This window comes from Schistocerca cancellata, chromosome 1 (assembly GCF_023864275.1).
Source record: "Schistocerca cancellata isolate TAMUIC-IGC-003103 chromosome 1, iqSchCanc2.1, whole genome shotgun sequence".
Classification (NCBI taxonomy): domain Eukaryota; kingdom Metazoa; phylum Arthropoda; class Insecta; order Orthoptera; family Acrididae; genus Schistocerca; species Schistocerca cancellata.
Genome location: NC_064626.1, coordinates 1,287,386,496 through 1,287,407,708, shown reverse-complemented (window position 1 = coordinate 1,287,407,708; position 21,213 = coordinate 1,287,386,496). Strand labels below are relative to the sequence as shown.

The window sequence follows — 21,213 nt, the reverse complement described above, 5'->3', positions numbered from 1 at the left end:
TCTGTAAAGAATTCGCGTTAGTATTTGGAGCTGTGACTTATTAAACTGATAGTTTGGTAATTTTCACATCTGTCAACACCTGATTTCTTTGGGATTGGAATTATTATATTCTTCTTGAAGTCTGAGGGCATTTTGCCTGCTTCATACATCTTGCTCACCAGATGGTAGAGTTTTGTCAGGACTGGCTCTCCCAGGGCCGTCAGTAGTTCTAATGTAATGTTGTTTACTCCTGGGGCCTTGTTTCGACTCAGGTCTTTCAGTGCTCTGTCAAACTCATCACGCAGTATCGTATCTCCCATTTCAACTTCATCTACATCCTCTTCCATTTCCATAATATTGTCCTCAAGTACATCGCCCTTGTATAGACCCTCTATATACTCCTTCCACCTTTCTGCTTTCCCTTCTTTGCTTAGAACTGGGTTTCCATCTGAGCTCTTGATATTCATACAAGTGGCTCTCTTTTCTCCAAATATCTCTTTAATTTTCCCGTTGGCAGTATCTATCTTACCCCTAGTGAGATAAGCCTCTACATCCTTAACATTTGTCCTCTAGTACAGTATACAGTATACTTTATATTAATGTACTGTACTCCTAGAACAGTAATTTTGACTTTGATATAGAATGTAAGTGTTCCGAACAGAGATTAGAAACGGTTTGTTTCTATTCTTCTTATAGCGGAGATGCTGAGTCGCAGATAAGCTCAACAAAAAGACTGTCACAAAATAAGCTTTTGGCCAACAAGGGCTTTTTCAAAACCAGATCTCTCTCTCTCTCTCTCTCTCTCTCTTTCTCTCTCTCTCTCTCTCTCTCTCTCTCTCACACACACACACACACACACACACACACACACACACACACATGTGACCACAGTCTGTGGCAACTGAAGCTACACTATGAGCAGCAGCAGCAGCAGTGCATGTTGGGAAAGGCAACTGGGTGGGGATAAGGAAGATGCTGGGGTGGGGAGGGGAAGGGATAGCAGGAGAGGAGTCTCGACTACCTCTTGTCGTGCCCTGAAATGAGAAATGTCCTCGCAATAGCCTTTCCATCTCTCCCACAGTGGTATACTGCTGCCCACTGAACCTACACAATATACTCATCCATCCCTACGCAACATCTGCTCCCAACCCTTTAGCTCATGGCTCATATCCCTGTAATAGACCTAGATACAAGACCTATTTCATACATTCTCCGACCACAACCCATCTAGTCCAGTCACAAATGCCCCTATGCTCACGACTACCAACAAGCTGTTGGTCCGCATGAATAGCCTCTGAGAAAACTGTGGCCAAGAAACAAGTGACCACCTTCTTACTGAGCATGCTGCCCAACGCGTCATTCCTCACTTCAACGACTGCTTCACAGCCTGTGCCATACGGATCCTTCCCACCCCCCCCCCCTCCCCCCCATCCACCGTCTAACCTTCTGGCTGCACCTAGCTGCCCTAACCTCTCTTCACCTCATCCCTGCACGCTCCCCAGCAGCACTTCGTCCCCCAAACCTACCCTTTTATCCCCAGCCTCCTCCTTACCCCCTACCAGTTGCCTCTCCCATAATGTGCTGCTGCACATAGTCTGGCTCCAGCTGCAAGGGACTGTGGCCATGTGTGTGTGAGTTGTGTGTGTGTGTGTGTGTGTGTGGGTGTGTGTGTTTCACCTATTTTTGACAAAGGCATTCTTGGCTGAAAACTTATTTTGTGACAGTCTTTTTGTTGTGCCTATCTGCGACTCAGCATCTCCACTATATCGTGAGTAGCAACTATGCTTTGCAGAATATTGTTAGATTCGATCCTGGATTTTCGATTGTTTGATTTTAGCCTACAAAGAGATTGTTTAAAATCTGTTTGAACTTCAACACTTTCAAAAATGTGTAATACGAAATATTGTAGTACATATTAGATGTTCATGGCTTATCTGAAAAAAATGTTATTCAAAAAGGCATCCTCCCATCCCCCCCTCCCTGTATTTTGGAAAACGGGGATGTACTGTAACAAAAAACTATGCCTGTATTCTCACAGAAGATTGTTTATAAAAATGAAGAAGTCAGTTTTCAGTGACAAATATGGAGAAATCCTACTGGCTCTACATGCAAGTTGGATAAAGATGTTTAGAGGAGATTATACTAATCCTCTTCACACACATTACCTATTAATAAAATGTGAAGGGGAGGCAGAATGAGAGAGAAAGAGAGAGAGAGAAACAGATGCCATTGTATATTGTTAAAATTAAGACTCACAAACCATTTACCTGTAATCGATTTGGTTTCTCTAATTTCCATTGTGTACTTTAAGATGGTTTTTGCAGGTATCATTCACACATTGCTTTCCGTTTGCTACAGCAATCATATGTGTAACTTTTTCTGGCTGTTACTTCTCTTTTACAGTTATGTATGATACCTTCTGTGTAGCATTTGACATACCGTTCACATGGCACAATTTTGAAATATAGGAAGGACTTGATTGTACAGTCCTTTATTAAGCATTACACTTTTCAGTATTTTATCACCAGACAGAAAATTTAAATCAAAATTTAGTAAAAGACTGATGAAAGTGATAATATAGATCTCATCTCTTACTGGGATATTTGACAGTGCCTATACCTATGCCTATATGAGATGAGATCCTTACTATATTCAGTCTGTGTGCTCAATTTCATGAACCTTTTACCAGAGTGTGATTTAAATCTCCTATCTGATGATGAAATATTGTAAACCATAAGGCTTAATAAGGAATTGTGTGATCGAGACCATTCCATGTTTCAGAGTTGTGCAAAAACTGAATATTCACCTGCCTCTATCATGGATGTATTTCTCCATCAAGAAAAGAAATGGCATCTTTTTGTCCTCCCAATTTTTTTCTATGCTGAAGCTTTTGCAGTTTACTGTATCATAGTTGCATGTAAAACTACAATTTTATTTCTGTAAATGATAATGACCCAATAATGTGCATCTTCTAGGTCATACTGAATGTACTAAAAGTTACATTTTTAGATTGTCTCTGGTAGGGAATTAAGTCTTTTCAGTGTTTTTGTTAAAATATTAAGTTTGACATAGGATGTTACATGTTCTAGGTACAGCATCTCGCCTCTTTACTGTAGCATTCAATGGAACGTATGCTCCTCCAACTGGTTTTTGTTTTGACATTAATTGTGAAGATGAACCAATTATTGATGATATTAATAGCCCAGATTATAATGTTGATTCACGGGTAAGTAACAGAAGTTAACAATTTACAGTAATATAATTATTAACTTTACTCAAGGCTTTGCATGAATTCTGCAGCTGTGAGTATTTTGAATAATATTCAGATAATGATGCCAATAATTACACATCTTATTGATATGAATATCACACAGTAATAAGAAAACACTTGAGGCCATAATACATGACACAAGGCAATAACGGGAACAGGAAAACAATCATTTATATAATGAGACACACTTGCTCTTTGTGTTTCATATCAACTTGGTGGTTGATGTCGATTTTGTTGATTGATGCTGCAACACAGCCCCATCCCCTTTAGTGCAGAGTACCCCTGGGAGAGCAGGAGAGGAATCCTAGTCTGTCCCATAATCGTGAAGAAATGTTATAGGATGAAAAGATGTGGTTTAGAGGGAGTGGGGTGAGTTGTAGTCAGTGATGCTTGGAGCAGAAGAACAGACATTGAACTCTGCCACTGAAGTAGTTTTATCTGCATGAGGTTCAACAACAGTGGAGTTGGAAGCAATTGAAAGATCCATTGGTCATGAAGGAAGATTATCATCCCTCTGTTCTGCCAGCACCCAAACAGATTTGAGGCACTTTACTGATACCATCGAATGGTTGCATTTCATTAACATGGAAAATGTCTGGTTCCACCCATTGAAGGACTCTGTAGGGGCAGAATATGGTTTTGGAGTGAGCCCAAACTGTGTCATCTCATAGCAATATGTGCAGGAAATATCATAGTGTCCTGGGTAAAAAAACTTGCCGTACACTGTAGGCTTGAGGCAGTGGCATGCAGATGTGAACTATGTTTCATTTGACTGTGCATGCCAATGACAGTAATTGTAAAGTAGTCACATATAAAGAAGTTAAAAGGAAATCTGCCACAGTGTGAAACAGTCACCATACAATACTTCTGCAAGTGAGAATTTCAGATCATCCTTGTGTACAGTCCCTATACCCAACAGGACTGCTGGCAACATATTGGTCCATTGTGGCTTTCTGGGTATGGTGCCACCTTTCAACTAGCCTGTTGCTTTGAGGGTGATAGGTGATTATATGAAAGCATGGCAGTCCATAGAACACATACAATTCCGCAAGAAGAAGTGATTCATGTTGCCATCCCTGGTCAGTTGTTGTGGGTAACAGGCACCCAAAATGTGTTTATGAATGCTCATCCCATAGATCCCATAGACTCTGCCATCACATCTTGTAAGGGGACAATCTCAACCCACTGTGTCATATGGTCAATGGCTGACAGAATGTAACTGAAGCTGTTGGATTCTGGTAATGGTCTGACTAAAATGCACGTGTTGGAAATGGCCTTTAGGTACTTGAAAGGTTCCTTCTTATGGAAAAGTATGGCGTTCTAATTTGCTGCACTGGCAAGGAAGGCAGATGTGTGATGCTTCCTACAGTCTGCCTTAAGCCCTGACCAGGCCAAACACCCTGTAGTGAGCCTTGTGGTGGCATGAATTGCTGGGTTCAACGTTTTGTGCAAGCTGTCAAAGATTTTTTCCTGAATGGATCGGGACTAAGGGACATAGCCTGCCTTGTAATATGTCACACCATAAGGAAACGTGAAAGTAGGGTATCCAAATGTGTTGTAACTTGCTCTTGTGCCACAGTCAACTCATCAAAACGTATTAGTAAAAGGCATGAATGCAGGACATGTAATCCACCACCATGTTATCCCATCTGTTCATGTGCTGAATGTTGGTTTAAAATTGAGCAATAAAATCCAGATGTCTGAAGCAGTGTGGGGACACATCCGGACTTGGTTTACAGATACCATGAACCAGTGGGTGGCTGTCAGCGAAAGTTGCGATGGTTCAGCATTGATGTCTTCTTTAAAGTGTTTCATTGCTTTATATAGAGGTAGTGATTCATTATCGTATGCTGATCACAATGGTTGGGATCCTTTTAATTTATAGGAAAAAATCATATGGACTGTTAGATTGGATACCATCCACTATTTGTTGTAAAACTGTGATTATGGCAATATCACTAGCATCAGCATTGATACACAGATGGGCCATCGGTGAGGGATCAGCTAAGGTCATAGCATCCCGTAAGGATCATATGATCACTTCAAAAGCCCATAACATTTCCTCCAGCCATAGTACTGGTTGTTTCTCCTTATTGTTGTTACTCCTTAGGGCATTGGCTAGAGGCATCTGGATTTCAGCTGCCTATGGATTATGATGCCAGTACAAGTTAATCATGCTTAACAGTGCAGGGTTCTTGTAAGTTGTAGGTTGAAATGTCAGATGAATTGATTCTGTCCTTTCTGATCCCCTCCTGAAGATATGGAATGACCCAAAAATGTTACAGTCCGTTGATGTAACTGACATTTCTTGGTTTCAATACAACTTCTAATCAATCCAGGGTGTGAAAAACCTGCTGGAGGTATTCTTCATGTTTTTTTGATAAAAAAGAAAAGAAAATGAGTGCATCATTCAGGCATGGGAAACAAAATGAGAGCTTGCATAGATCAGAGGTGATGAATCTCTGCTATGTTTGTGTTGCATTTTTCTACCCGAACACTGTGTATAAGAACCCAAATAACCCAAAGGTGGTAATGATAGCAGTTTTAGGAATGTCTTCAATTGCCACATGTATTTGGTAGTAAGATATCTGGTGATCTATAATGTGAAGACCGAAGTGCCTGATAATGAATGTGAAAAGTGTTGGATATTTGGTACTGGGTTCTGACTGGGAATGGTCAGAGCATTGTGGACCCACCTGCCACACTGACATACAAAATAAGTTAAGCATCAATAACTGGTCCACTAAAGATTGCAGGCAACACCAGAACTGTGAGGACACCTGTCCATTCACTGTTCTGAGGAAAGAGCCTGTTGAATTTGCTGCTCAAGTGAATTGCATGGTCTTTGAAGTAATGCTGTCTTAGCTACCTCAAGCTTCTTAAAATAATCAAACAATAGAAACTCCAAGTTGGAATATCAGCAGTGTAGAAAAAGATAGATTGCTGCTTACCATAAAAAATACATGTCAAGTTGCAGACAGGCACAATTAAAAGACACTCATATAAAGCTTTTGGCCACAGCCTATGTCAGTTAAAGACACACACACACACACACACACACACACACAGGCAAGGAAGCACACTTCACTCACATACGACTGCCAATTCCAGCATCTCGGGTGGGAATGCAGTTATCATGTGGGGTGCAAGCAGCGATCTGGAGGGGGTGGGGAAGGGAAAGGGAAAGGATAGTTGGGTATGTGTGGGGAGAGAGATGGTGAAATGGGCAGGGACTGGACTGCCAACAGGCACAGTGTCAAGAGGTTGTGGGGCAGGGAGGTGGGGAAAAAAGGAGAGGAGCAGATAAAGATGGGCGGGTGTATTAGCAGAGGGCTGCAAACAAACAGACTGGGATATGAGAATGGGGAGGAGGGGATAGTACAGAGTGTGTGGAAACTGTCAGGTGGTGGTATGGGGACATTATGTTACTGTAGGTTGAGGATGGGATAATTACAGGAGCAGATAAATTGTTGTAAGGATAACTCCCACTGCACAGTTTGGAAAAGCTGGTGGGGGAGGGAATGATCCAGATGGCTGGGGTAGCGAAGCAGCCACAGAAAGTAAGTGTGTTATGTTGAGGTGCATGCTGTGCCACAGGGTGGTCTACTTTGCTCTTGGATACAGTTTGCAGGTGTCCATTCATCCCGGTGGACAGCTGGTCGGTAGTCACACCAATATAAAAAGGTGTGCAATTATTGCACCAGAGCCGGTAAATGGCATTGCTGCTTTCACAAGTGGCTTGACCCCTGATGGGGTGTACAAACCTGTGACAGGACTGGAATAAGATGTGCTAGCTGTGTGGATTGGCAGGTTTTGCAGCCTGGTCTTCCACAGGGATATGATCCTTGTGGCAAGAGGCTGGGATTTGGAGTTGCACAGGGGTGGACTAGGATGTCATATAGCCTGGCTACCCAAGGACAGTGTATCTGCAGTGACAAAAACTCCCTTGCTCAGTATGCTGTAGGCCTCACTAAGGCCTTCACAGACAGGCACTAAACCCCAGACCTAGTCCAAAAACAGATCTCTTGTGCCATTTCCCCTCACACCCTCAATCCTCCCACCACCCTCAAGAACCAGCCACAAAGAAGTGTCCCCCTCATCACCTAGTACCACCCCAGACTGTAATAACTGAAACACGAAACACGTCCTTCACCAGGGCTTTGTGCCCTGAAATGAGGGAGATCTTATGCGAGATACTTCCCACCCCTCTTAAAGTGATGTTCCATCAGCTACCCAATCTCCACAACACATGACTCGACTCTTTTTGGGTTCATAAACATATTATTTTATCTTTTATTACTTTATGTTGTAATTTCATGTTCTGACACATTCCATGACCTTGGAGATTTTCTCCTCAACTTGGTCCTGCAGAACTAGAAGTGTAAATAAATAAATAAATAAACAGTCTGACTGAACCTGACTGAACTGTCTTTTTTTGGGGATGAGGAGGATCAGCAATACCTAGCAACTGTCCGAAGAATGTACAATGTCCATCTGAAAAAGTTTGATCATTGCAGTCTTTGCCACACGGGGATGATCTGGGGCTAGTCTGCTTGGGCGTCACTCACCAGGGACCCAGGGATTGCGCTGCTTCATTGCAGAAAGAACAAACGAGTCATGAGGGGAGTGGCAGTGAGAGATAGAGGGCGTTGTTCAACTGGCTGGCTTGTCACTAACCTGTAGTACCTCCATGGGTGCAGCAACTGTGTAGAGTGACTTGTGCTGGCATGTGGATAGTGCAGATCTGTGGATAGTGACTGGAGGTGAGGAACACAGGCGGTGGAGGAGGCAGTGTTTCTCAGAGAGTTTGTCTTTGGCCACATGCATTCCATGGCAAAGCATGTTGTTGTCATTTTGGAGGTGAGTATGGGCCACATGAGTGTCCATGTGAGGCTGTTGCATTCAATGTAACCAGTGCGGTGTCACACGAATTACACAGTTGAAGATGATTGATTGCGTGATCTGGTCATGGGTCAGTGCCCTCGTGACACACAGTCGAGGTGTCAAAATTGCATATTCTCTTGGCACGACATCTAGAGGGTGAGTGTTTTAACTCTCCCACGTGCAGTGAGGGAACACTGTGGAAGACCCAAGGGAAATTTGGGAAATTTGCACCGAGAACCATTTCGCTCACATCATCAGTGATGAATGTCCGAGTGAATGACACGGAGAATACCGAGTCGAGTGTGTGGGATTGAGAACTGTGAACAGTAATGACAGTGTCATTGGCAGCCTTCAGGTGGATTTGTGGTGATACTGACATAGGTAGGGAAGGTGAAGACAGTGAAGTGTTATCCTGAGAACTGGTACGAACGAGAAAGTGAGGGCCACTGTTCCAGTCGAGGGTGTACATTCGTTGTTTAGGGTATCACGTATTGAGGAACATGAGATATTCTCATGACGACTGAGGTGACTTACGCATTGGACACAGCCTAGAGTGCCTCTTTCAGGCTGTGTGCCAAGTCTGGGTGTTGACGGGGCTGTCATCAGTTGTGCACAGCATTCTCGAAGTACGTGTGTTACCAAAGAAGTGTGACTGGGCAGACACGGCTTCTAGCACAGTGGGGGTCGACAGCGGTGACACTATGTTGTGTCAGCACTCGGGCCATTAATGCATACAGTGATGTCAGCATCAGGTAGAGTGAGAAAGGTCAGAAGTTCTCGGCAGTGGTCAAAAGCAGCAGGCGGGCAGCTCCGTGGCAGTTTTGCGTTGCACCCGGCATCATTGTTGTTGGCATTGTTGATTTGTTGTTGATGTTGAATAAGTATAGAAATTTGATCAGCCAGGCAAAGATGGGCATCAATCGGTTGACTGTCACTTATTACATTTGCCATTTGAACTTGTATAGGGAGTTTGACACTCCAAAGCATTTGTAAGGCTACATCTACATCTACATCTACATCCATACTCCGCAAGCCACCTGACGGTGTGTGGCGGAGGGTACCTTCAGTACCTCTATCGGTTCTCCCTTCTATTCCAGTCTCGTATTGTTCGTGGAAAGAAGGATTGTCGGTATGCCTCTGTGTGGGCTCTAATTTCTCTGATTTTATCCTCATGGTCTCTTTGCGAGATATACGTAGGAGGGAGCAATATACTGCTTGACTCTTCGGTGAAGGTATGTTCTCGAAACTTTGACAAAAGCCCGTACCGAGCTACTGAGCGTCTCTCCTGCAGAGTCTTCCACTGGAGTTTATCTATCATCTCCGTAACGCTTTCGCGGTTACTAAATGATCCTGTAACGAAGCGCGCTGCTCTCCGTTGGATCTTCTCTATGTCTTGTATCAACCCTATCTGGTACAGATCCCACACTGCTGAGCAGTATTCAAGCAGTGGGCGAACAAGCGTACTGTAACCTACTTCCTTTGTTTTCGGATTGCATTTCCTTAGGATTCTTCCAATGAATCTCAGTCTGGCATCTGCTTTACCGACAATCAGCATTATATGATCATTCCATTTTAAATCACTCCTAATGCGTACTCCCAGATAATTTATGGTATTAACTGCTTCCAGTTGCTGACCTGCTATTTTGTAGCTAAATGATAAAGGATCTATCTTTCTGTGTATTCGCAGCACATTACACTTGTCTACATTGAGATTCAGTTGCCATTCCCTGCACCATGCGTCAATTCGCTGCAGATCCTCCTGCATTTCAGTACAATTTTCCATTGTTACAACCTCTCGATACACCACAGCATCATCTGCAAAAAGCCTCAGTGAACTTCCGATGTCATCCACCAGGTCATTTATGTATATTGTGAATAGCAACAGTCCTATGACACTCCCCTGCGGCACACCTGAAGTTACTCTTACTTCGGAAGACTTCTCTCCATTGAGAATAACATGCTGCGTCCTGTTATCTAGGAACTCCTCAATCCAATCACACAATTGGTCTGATAGTCCATATGCTCTTACTTTGTTCATTAAACGACTGTGGGGAACCATATCGAATGCCTTGCGGAAGTCAAGAAACACGGCATCTACCTGTGAACCCGTGTCTATGGCCCTCTGAGTCTCGTGGACGAATAGCGCGAGCTGGGTTTCACATGACCGTCTTTTTCGAAACCCATGCTGATTCCTACAGAGTAGATTTCTAGTCTCCAAAAAAGTCATTATACTCGAACACAATACGTGTTCCAAAATTCTACAACTGATCGACGTTAGAGATATAGGTCTATAGTTCTGCACATCTGTTCGACGTCCCTTCTTGAAAACGAGGATGACTTGTGCCCTTTTCCAATCCTTTGGAATGCTATGCTCTTCTAGAGACCTACGGTACACCGCTGCAAGAAGGGGGGCAAGTTCCTTTGCGTACTCTGTGTAAAATTGAACTGGTATCCCATCAGGTCCAGAGGCCTTTCCTCTTTTGAGCGATTTTAATTGTTTCTCTATCCCTCTGTCGTCTATTTCGATATCTACCATTTTGTCATCTGTGCGACAATCTAGAGAAGGAACTACAGTGCAATCTTCCTCTGTGAAACAACTTTGGAAAAAGACATTTAGTATTTCGGCCTTTAGTCTGTCGTCCTCTGTTTCAGTACCATTTTGGTCACAGAGTGTCTGGACATTTTGTTTTGATCCACCTACCGCTTTGACATATGACCAAAATTTCTTAGGATTTTCTGCCAAGTCAGTACATAGAACTTTACTTTCGAATTCATTGAACGCCTCTCGCATAGCTCTCTTCACACTACATTTCGCTTCGCATAATTTTTGTTTGTCTGCAAGGCTTTGGCTATGTTTATGTTTGCTGTGAAGTTCCCTTTGTTTCTGCAGCAGTTTTCTAACTCGGTTGTTGTACCACGGTGGCTCTTTTCCATCTCTTACGATCTTGCTTGGTACATAGGCCTCGTCAGACACGGGCTATCGGTCAATCTTTATGTAGAGATGCCACCACAGTTGTTCTTTATAAATCACATGGTGCAGCTGCTCCTCGGAGATGTGTGACAAGTGCCATAGGAGTGTCATTTTCACTGTCTGGGACTTGTCACTGGTAGAGGATGTGAGAATGATGTTTTTGACGATGTCTGCTCAGCTGCCCACGTGGCCGAGTAAGGCGACATATTTCGTACTGTCAGTGACGATAGCATTTTCTTACGGTCAGTGATAATAGTGTCCGTAGCAAAAATGCTTTCAATGATGGCAGACCAAAGCAGAGGCTTACCAATTCAGAATGACGCAAAATTGAGGTGTGAGGCTGCATCTCGCTCTCCCGAACGGTGTGGCAATAACAATTCTGTGCAGTCAGGATGTGTGTGTGGCGAACCTTGATGCACAGCCAATGTGGCACCTGGTAATGCAGCTGACTGGATGAAACACAGACCAAACAAAGCATCACACGGCCCAGATGGATTATGATGGTTGACGGGCAAGCACGAGTCCAGTCTGTGCAAATGAACATACGATGTGGTCAAAAGATTAATCAGATTGAACTAACGCGAATGTTCATGTGAGGCTGCAGAATTCATGTCACAGGTGGGTGCTGCGTCAAAGTTAGTAAAGTTATCATCTGCTGTGCACCATTGTTGTGCACTCACATTTTTCAGCAAAACATCAGTATGTGGAGTGTCACTGTTACTTTTTATCACTCATGAAGTGCAAGGTACACTGTCTGCATTTTTCTTATCAAAGAACGTGGAACAGTGTCACGGTTCACGTGACTCGTGGCACGATGAGTACAGGAAGGGCACACTCACAGGAATGATAAGCATACGATAGTAAGGGTTACCAATTGTGGAACTCCAGTGTGTAAGAGTGCCAGGTGATAGAGAATAGGTATGGAGTACAAAACACACATTATTTAACACGAAGCAAAACATACGAGTATGCACGAGTGCTCACTACAAAGTCACATACCGAACTGCTTCGTCAGAGAGAGACTGCGTCGTGCATCTCTCTAGTTAGCGTATTGCTCTTCTCACAAATGAAGGGATCCGTAAAATAATTTATCTCTTAAAGGTGATTTAAGAAATGAAGGAGGCTTCCTAGTTGTAATAGAAAGATACTGGATGTGAAGGTATAATTCTTTTATTATTCTACAACATACTTCTGTGACAGAAAGGGTCAGCATTTACATGACATATTTGGTGACAAAATATTGATTCACAGGACTACTATTTTTTTACAGCTTACAATAACTTCTATGAACTTATATGTTTCCCATTCAAGTTGTTAGATGTATGAGAAAGCATTGTGGATTCTGAAAGAATGGGAGGGCTAGTGATACTCTACAGCTTTGTGTTAGCCCAAAAGTATTTTAAATATCAGAACAACCATAAAATTTTTCACAATGTGTTGGAATTTATTTTGGTCAATTGTAGTACTGTACTATTAAGTTTACACTATGCAAATAAAATTAATAGTATTTCTTTATCCACAGATTGCAGATTTTACAGCCTACATTGAGAATTATGCATCTCATCTCCAAACTGAACATGTACTGGTCTCAATGGGAGAAGATTTCAATTACCAAGATGCTGCCACATGGTTTGTCAACTTGGATAAATTGAAAAAGTAAGATTAATGTTTTAAGGTATATGTAGACATTATAGTGAAAAAAAGAGCCTCAAACAAAATCATCCACCATGAAACTGAAGTTACAGTAGCAAAAGAAAGGCACAGAATAGTAATTTATTAACTCCTCCTCCTTCTTCTTTCCTTTACAAATTCTTGTACACCATAGGAATTACTTGCTCTTTGGTCCTCTAAGTCAGTAGTCATGACATGTCCTGTGTGTTTGAGTTGGTGGGGCAAGGGGTGTCAAAGTGATCATTTCCTTACACCATCTGCTGCAAGCCTGTTTTTGTGTTTCAGTCAGAATGCTCAGAATCCATTAGGTACAGGTCTTTTTCACAGCAGAATTGCAGAACTTCCCGGTCCCATGCCAACCCTTTTCAGTCATACTGAATGCAGCATTTATATTTTGAGGAACAAGTGATTTTATTTTACATTCACAGATTCATCACTGATCAAAGCACAACATTTACAAAATTCTACAAATCAACTGTAAACAGTCTAATGGCTCTGAGCACTATGGGACTGAACATCTTAGGTCATAAGTCCCCTAGAACTTAGAACTACTTAAACCTAACTAACCTAAGGACAGCACACACACCCATGCCCGAGGCAGGATTCGAACCTGCGACCGTAGCAGTCCCGCGGTTCCGGACCGCAGCGCCAGAACCGCTAGACCACCGCGGCCGGCTAATGTAAACAGTCTTTTCTGAAGGTGAACGATTTCCAAAACTTCAGTGAAGCAATTTAAGGAGTGGTTGTTTGAATAAAATGTTATGACAATTGAAAACAGATGTATCCAATGAAAGCCTTTACATGATATTTCCATTTCTTTGACAACACTGTTTCCTTAAACTCCCACTGACTGCAGACTACTTCACCAATTTATGAGCTCCCATTGTTTTAGTAATAGCAAATGACAATTTTAAACAATGGTACTGCTACATCTCAATAGCAACAGTTACTTTTTGTATTTAGAAACCTGACTCTTGTAGACTGGAACTTACAACAGGTTCCCTGCCTTTGTTATTTGAAACTGGGTCCGTGCCTTTATACAGATAGTTCTCTTCTGACTGAGCTATCTGTTCAATACCAGAGAAGGAAAGTTGCTGCTCACCATATAGCGGAGATGCTGAGTCATGATAGGCACAATAAAAAGATTCACACACTCTTAGCTTTCAGCCATTAAGGCCTTTGTCAGCAGTAGACACACATACACACATGCACCCACACACTCACGCAAAAGCAACTTGCACATACGTCTGCAGTCTCAGAGAGCTGAAACTACACTCTCTGAGACTTTTCAGATTCAGCCAGTGGCTTTTCCTCACAAACCTGAACTACCTCCACTCGCTCAGCAAAATACTGCTACTATGCAATGCCCACTGTCTACACCTCACCACCCAAACTGAAATCCTGACACTCCAACACTTAGAAAAACATTCCAAACACCATCTCCACAAGTTATCTATCCTCCTCACTATCCAACCCCAATCCTACTCCCAGTGTTCCCTCCCCTCAACCCCTCATAACACCCAGGCCTTGCCTAGCTGACCTTTTCAACCTACCACATCCTTTAAAACCACCCTCCAGCACCCCACAAAAACCGGAACCTTAACAATCCCAGAACACTGTTGTTAACCTCTCCACCAAAATCCTCAGCACCATAGAAGTTTCAGTCCTATCCAAAGCCTCACATTCAGCCCTGCTCCCAGCTTCAGACTTACTCTCCTTCTCCTTCTCCCCACAGTGGTAACACTTCTTTGCCATCAGCTCCTCCAACCAAAGTCAGTCCAATCCTATCCCAATTCGTACTACCATCCCACCATGACTCTCTGACCCTCCCGCCTAACCATCCCCTGGTCGTCTTCCAGGAACTCCTAACTTACAACCTGGCCTCACCATTCTTCCCCAGATCTCTCTGTAAGAACAACAGCCTTTCATTAGAAGAAAGGACTGCTCTACACAAACTAAAAATGAATCATGATCTGATCATCCTCCCAGCAGACAAAGGTTCCACCACTGTTGTGATGAACTGGAGTAACTATCTGGCAGAGGACCCCTGTCAGTTGTCCGACACCTCTACCTAAAAACTCTACCCAAGTGACCCATCCCATAAGTCCAACATAACCTCCAATCCCTGCTGAAATACTTAAGCCCTTCCCAGAACATCTCCCCTGAATCCATCTCCCCACTCACCCCAGCAACAGCATGCACACCCATCTTCTACATGCTCCACAAAATCCACAAACTTAACAATCCTGGGAACCACATTATGGCTTGTTACAGTGCCTCCACTGAAAGAATCTTGGCCCTTGTTGACCAACATTTACAACCAGTTGTCCAAAACCTAGCCTCCTTCATTAAAGATACCAACCACTTCCTGCACTGGCTCTCCACCACAACCCCCCCCCCCCCCCCCCCCATCATGACCTCGGAGGTCCCTACTCATCAGTGCAGATGCAACCTCCTTATTCACCAACATCCCTCATGCCCATGGCCATGCCTTGATTTAACCACCTCTTCCAGTTCCCTGCAGAGTCCAAACCCACTACTTCATTCCTCAAATACCTAACCAACTACATCCAAATCCATAGCTACTTCACCTTTGAAGGGAAGTTCTACAAACAAATTTGTGGCACAGTCATGGTCACCCTCCTATGCCAACCGCTTTGTGGAACACCTAGAGGAAACATTCCCAGCTTCCCATTAACCCAAACCCCTCGTTTGGTTCAGGTTACTTGATAACATCTTTATAATCTGGACCCAAGGCCAGGACACCTTTTCCTCATTCCTCTCAACACCTTCTATGCCATCCACTTCATCCGGTACTCCTCCACCCTCCGTGCCACCTTCCTAGATCTCCTCCTCTGAGATGGCTCCATCCACAACTCAGTCCTCATCGAACCCACCGATCACCAACAGTATTTGCACTTCGAGAATTGCAACTCCTTGTTGTTGTTGTTGTTGTGGTCTTCAGTCCTGAGACTGGTTTGATGCAGCTCTCCGTGCTACCCTATCCTGTGCAAGTTTCTTCATATCCTAGTACCTACTGCAACCTACATCCTTCTGAATCTGCTTAGTGTATTCATCTCTTTGTCTCCCTCTACGATTTCTACCTCCACGCTGCCCTCCAATGCTAAATTTGTGATCCCTTGATGCCTCAGAACATGTCCTACCACTCGGTCCCTTCTTCTCATCAAGTTGTGCCACAAACTCCTCTTCTCCCCAATTATATTCAATATCTCCTCATTAGTTATGTGATCTACCCATCTAATCTTCATCATTCTTCTGTAGTACCACATTTCGATGGCTTCTATTCTCTTCCTGTCCAAACTATTTACTGTCCATGTTTCACTTCCATACATGGCTACACTCCATACAAATACATTCAGAAACGACTTCCTGACACTTAAATCTATACTCGATGTTAACAAATTTCTCTTCTTCAGAAACGCTTTCCTTGCCATTGCCAGTCTACATTTGATATCCTCTCTACTTCGACCATCATCGGTTATTTTGCTCCCCAAATAGCAAAACTCCTTTACTACTTTAAGTGTCTCATTTACTAATCTAATTCCCTCAGCATCACCCGATTTAATTCGACTACATTCCATTATCCTGGTTTTGCTTTTGTTGATGTTCATCTTATATCCTCCTTTCAAGACACTGTCCATTCCGTTCAACTGCTCTTCCAAGTCCTTTGCTGTCTCTGACAGAATTACAATGTCATCGGCGAACCTCAAAGTTTTTATTTCTTCTCCATGGATATTAATACCTACTCCAAATTTTTCTTTTGTTTCCTTTACTGCTTGCTCAATATACAGATTGAATAACATTGGGGAGAGGCTACAACCCTGTCTCACTCCCTTCCCAACCACTGCTTCCCTTTCATGCCCCTTGACTCTTATAACTGCCATCTGGTTTCTGTACAAATTGTAAATAGCCTTTCACTCCCTGTATTTTACCCCTGCCACCTTTAGAATTTGAAAGAGACTATTCCAATCAACATTGTCAAAAGCTTTCTCTAAGTCTACAAATGCTAGAAACATAGGTTTGCCTTTCCTTAATCTTTCTTCTAAGATAAGTCGTAAGGTCAGTATTGCCTCTCGTGTTCCAATATTTCTACAGAATCCAAACTGATCTTCCCCGAGGTCAGCTTCTACCAGTTTTTCCATTCGTCTGTAAAGAATTCCCGTTAGTATTTTGCAGCTGTGACTTATTAAACTGATAGTTCGATAATTTTCACATCTGTCAACACCTGCTTTCTTTGGGATTGGAATTATTATATTCTTCTTGAAGTCTGAGGGTATTTTGCCTGCTTCATACATCTTGCTCACCAGATGGTAGAGTTTTGTCAGGACTGGCTCTCCCAGGGCCGTCAGTAGTTCTGATGGAATGTAGTCTACTCCCGGGGCCTTGTTTTGGCACAGGGCTTTCAGTGCTCTGTCAAACTCTTCATGCAGTATCGTATCTCCCATTTCATCTTCATCTACATTCTCTTCCATTTCTATAATATTGTCCTCAAGTACATCGCCCTTGTATAGACCCTATATATACTCCTTCCACCTTTCTGCTTTCCCTTCTTTGGTTAGGATTGGGTTTCCATCTGAGCTCTTGATATTCATACAAGTGGTTCTCTTTTCTACAAAGGTCTCTCTAATTTTCCTGTAGGCAGTATCTATCTTACCCCTAGTAAGATAAGCCTCTACATCCTTACATTTGTCCTCTAGCCATCCCTGCTTAGCCATTTTGCACTTCCTGTTGATCTCATTTTTGAGACGTTTGTATTTCTTTTTGTCTGCTTCATTTACTGCATTTTTATGTTTCTTCCTTTCATCAATTAAATTCAATACTTCCTCTGTTAGCCAGGGATTTCTACTAGCCCTAGTCTTTTTACCTACTTGATCCTCTGCTGCCTTCACTACTTCATCCCTCAGAGCTACCCATTCTTCTTCTACTGTACTTCTTTCCCCCACTGCTGTCAATTGTTCCCTTATGCTCTCCCTGAAACTCTGCACAACCTCTGGTTTAGTCAGTTTATCCAGATCCCATCCCCTTAAATTCCCACCTTTTTGCAGTTTCTTCAATTTTAATCTGCAGTTCATAACCAACAGATTGTGATCAGAGTCCACATCTGCCCCTGGAAATGTCTTACAATTTAAAACCTGGTTCCTAAATCTCTGTCTTACCATTATATAATCTATCTGATACCTTTTAGTATCTCCAGGATTCTTTTATGATTCTTGAACCAAGTGTTAGCTATGATTAACTTATGCTCTGTGCAAAATTCTAACAGACGGCTTCCTCTTTCATTTCTTACCCCCAATCCATATTCACCTACTATGTTTCCTTCTCTCCCTTTTGCTACACTCGAATTCCAGTCACCCATGACTATTAAATTTTTGTCTCCCTTCACTATCTGAATAATTTCTTTTATCTCATCATACATTTCATCAATTTCTTCATCATCTGCAGAGCTAGTTGGCATATAAACTTGTACTACAGTAGAAGGCGTGGGCTTCGTGTCTATATTGGCCACAATAATGCATTCACTATGCTGTTTGTAGTAGCTTACCCGCACTCCTATTTTTTTATTCATTATTAAACCTACTCCTGCATTACCCCTATTTGATTTTGTATTTATAACCCGGTATTCACCTGACCAAAAGTCTTGTTCCTCCTGCCACCGAACTTCACTAATTCCCACTATATCTAACTTTAACCTATCCATTTCCCTTTTTAAATTTTCTAACCTACCTGCTCGAATAAGGGATCTGACATTCCATGCTCCGATTCGTAGAACGCCAGTTTTCTTTGTCCTGATAACAACGTCCTCTTGAGTAGTCCCCGCCTGGAGATCCGAATGGGGGACTATTTTACCTCCGGAACATTTTACCCAAGAGGATGCCATCATCATTTAAGCATACAGTAAAGCTGCATGCCCTCGGAAAAAATTATGGGTGTATTTTCCCCCTTTCTTTCAAGCCATTCGCAGTATCAGCACAGCAAGGTCATTTTGGTTAGTGTTACAAGGGCAGATCAGTCAATCATCCAGACTGTTGCCCCTGCAACTACTGGAAAGGCTGCTGCCCCTCTTCAGGAACCACACGTTTGTCTGGCCTCTCAACAGATACCCCTCCGTTGTGGTTGCACTTACGGTACGGCCATCTGTATCGCTGAGGCACACAAGCCTCCCCACCAGCGGCAAGGTCCACGGTTTGTGGTGGGTGCCACTCCTTCCACACCAAAAGTCCTCCCACACAGCCTGGCCACTGGTGGCAGATGCATGATGAGAACTCCCTTGCCCAATATGCCGAAGGCCTCACAAAGACCTTCGCAGACAGTCAGTACCCCACAGACTTGATACACAAACACATCTTCCGTGCCATATCCCCACACATACCTGACCCTCACATCCAACCCAAGAACTGATCACAAAGAAGTGCCCCCCTTGTCAACCATTACCATCCGGGACTGAAACAACTGAGCCATGTCCTTCATCAAGGCTTAGATTGTCTTATCATCATGCCCTGTAATGAGGGACATCCTACCTAAGGTACTTCCATCCTCTCCCAAAGTGGTGTTCTGCCACCCAGCCTGACTCCACAACATCGTAGATCGTAGTCCATCCCTATGCCACTTCCACCCCGAGCCCATGCCACATGGATCATACCCCTGTGGAAGACCATGATGCGAGACCTGCCCTAACCACCTACCCAGCACCTCCTACTCCCGTCCCATCACAGGCTTATCCTATCCTGGCAGAAGCCAGGCCACCAGTGAAAGCAGCCATGTTATACACCAATTCTGCTGCAACTACTGCAAAGCATTTTACAATGGTATGACAAGCTGTCGAACAGAATGAGTGGCCACCGCAGAACAGTTGCCAAAAATGAGATGGACCGCCCACTAGGACAACATGTACCAGAGCACAACATCCAAGATTTCTATGGTTTCAGAAGCTGCAACACTGTCGCAAATGACCCGTATATACAATAAGTATTTCAGTGGCTGTTTCACTATCCGTCCCATCTGGATTCTCCCTACCACCTCCAGCTTTTCTGAGCTGCGCACATGGGAGCTATCCACACAGCTCATCCTTCACTCCCATAACCTGCCTGACCTAAACCTAAGGTAATTTGCTGTCCCCCATCCCACACCCAACAGTGTTTGTGCACATGTGTGTGTGTGTGTGTGTGTGTGTGTGTGTGTGTGTGTGTGTGTTTATGTACATACACACCATCTGCTGTCCCAGTACGCCCACCTAATACATGTCAGTGTTGTGTGCTGCCATCTCAGCCCCTAGTCCGTGAAATCACATGCCCAGCCATCTGCCACCTCTCCCCTCTAACTGCAGCCCTAGCTGGCTAGTTGGCTGGTTGGCTAGGGCTGCAGGTAGAGGGGAGAGGTGGCAGATATGGCTGGGCATGTGATTTCACGGACTAGGGCATGAGATGGCAGCCTCAAAACCACCTCCCTGCCTCCCACCCCTCTCCATCCCTGACCTACCTACCTACCTACCTGCCTACCTTGCACCCCCACATCACCTCAGTACACTTGCTGTGCACCAGGAAAGAGCTGGCAGTCGACTGAGCACAATGTGGAGGGCAGGCGTGTCCATGCATGTGTGTGTGTGTGTGTGTGTGTGTGTGTGTGTGTGTGTGTGTGTGTGTGGGTGTATGGGTGTGGGTGTGTGTTCCTCGTACAAGCTTGAGAAAGAAATTACTTTCCAAAAGCTAGCACAGCAAAGCTCTGTAACTTTTGTTTTTGTGCCTGTTGATGACGCAATGCCTCTGCCTTTCATTAAGTCATCTCCTGTATTCCTAAATAATTCATTATTCTCAACTAGAACTTTCTGTGTATTATTTGCTAAGTAAAAACATTTTCCTACTTTTGTTGACATTCCTTTCAACACCCATAGTCATTGGTGCTGTCACCACCTGTGATCACTGATGCCTACCTCTTCTTTAACTGACTGAAAAACTTCAGTTCTGTCTGTTGCTAGGTGGCCTAAGAAGCTACCCTCACAGGTTGTTTCTCCAGCTGTCTGACCAAAGTAATTTTCAGACAAGAAGTTCAGAATAATGTCACACAAATTCCTGTCTCTGGCACCAGTTTTGATCCATTCGTGGTCCCTTTCTACAGCTGGTAAACTGAAGTGGGATGGTTATTTCTAATCACAGGATGCACATCAACTTTGCAGTCTGGAACTCTGTGTTTTGGTACTGATTTCCTGAGTATTACATTTGTTGTATGCTCATCAGAAACTCTGACCACAATTTCTTCATTGTCATATGGACATTAGATTGGTTCTTGCTTTTTGAAAACACAGAATTCTAATTTGGTTAATAGATACGTTTTTGTGTTCTTTTGTGCTAATATTTTGATTTTAATTATTTGTATGTCATTTTGCATTGGTTTGATTATTTGGTGGTATTTTGAGTTCACT

General features: G+C 43.3%; 1 protein-coding gene across 6 annotated transcripts in view; it reads left to right on the top strand.

Moving 5' to 3' along the window:
• LOC126095120 (lysosomal alpha-mannosidase-like) overlaps positions 1–21,213 on the top strand; it is a 292,752-nt gene that overhangs the window by 178,505 nt on the left and 93,034 nt on the right. For all 6 annotated transcript variants that reach the window (XM_049909857.1, XM_049909838.1, XM_049909864.1 and 3 more), the window contains 2 exons: positions 3,069–3,205; positions 12,628–12,761. In XM_049909857.1, coding sequence (XP_049765814.1) covers positions 3,069–3,205; positions 12,628–12,761 — 271 coding nt within the window. The remainder of the gene's footprint in view (positions 1–3,068; positions 3,206–12,627; positions 12,762–21,213) is intronic.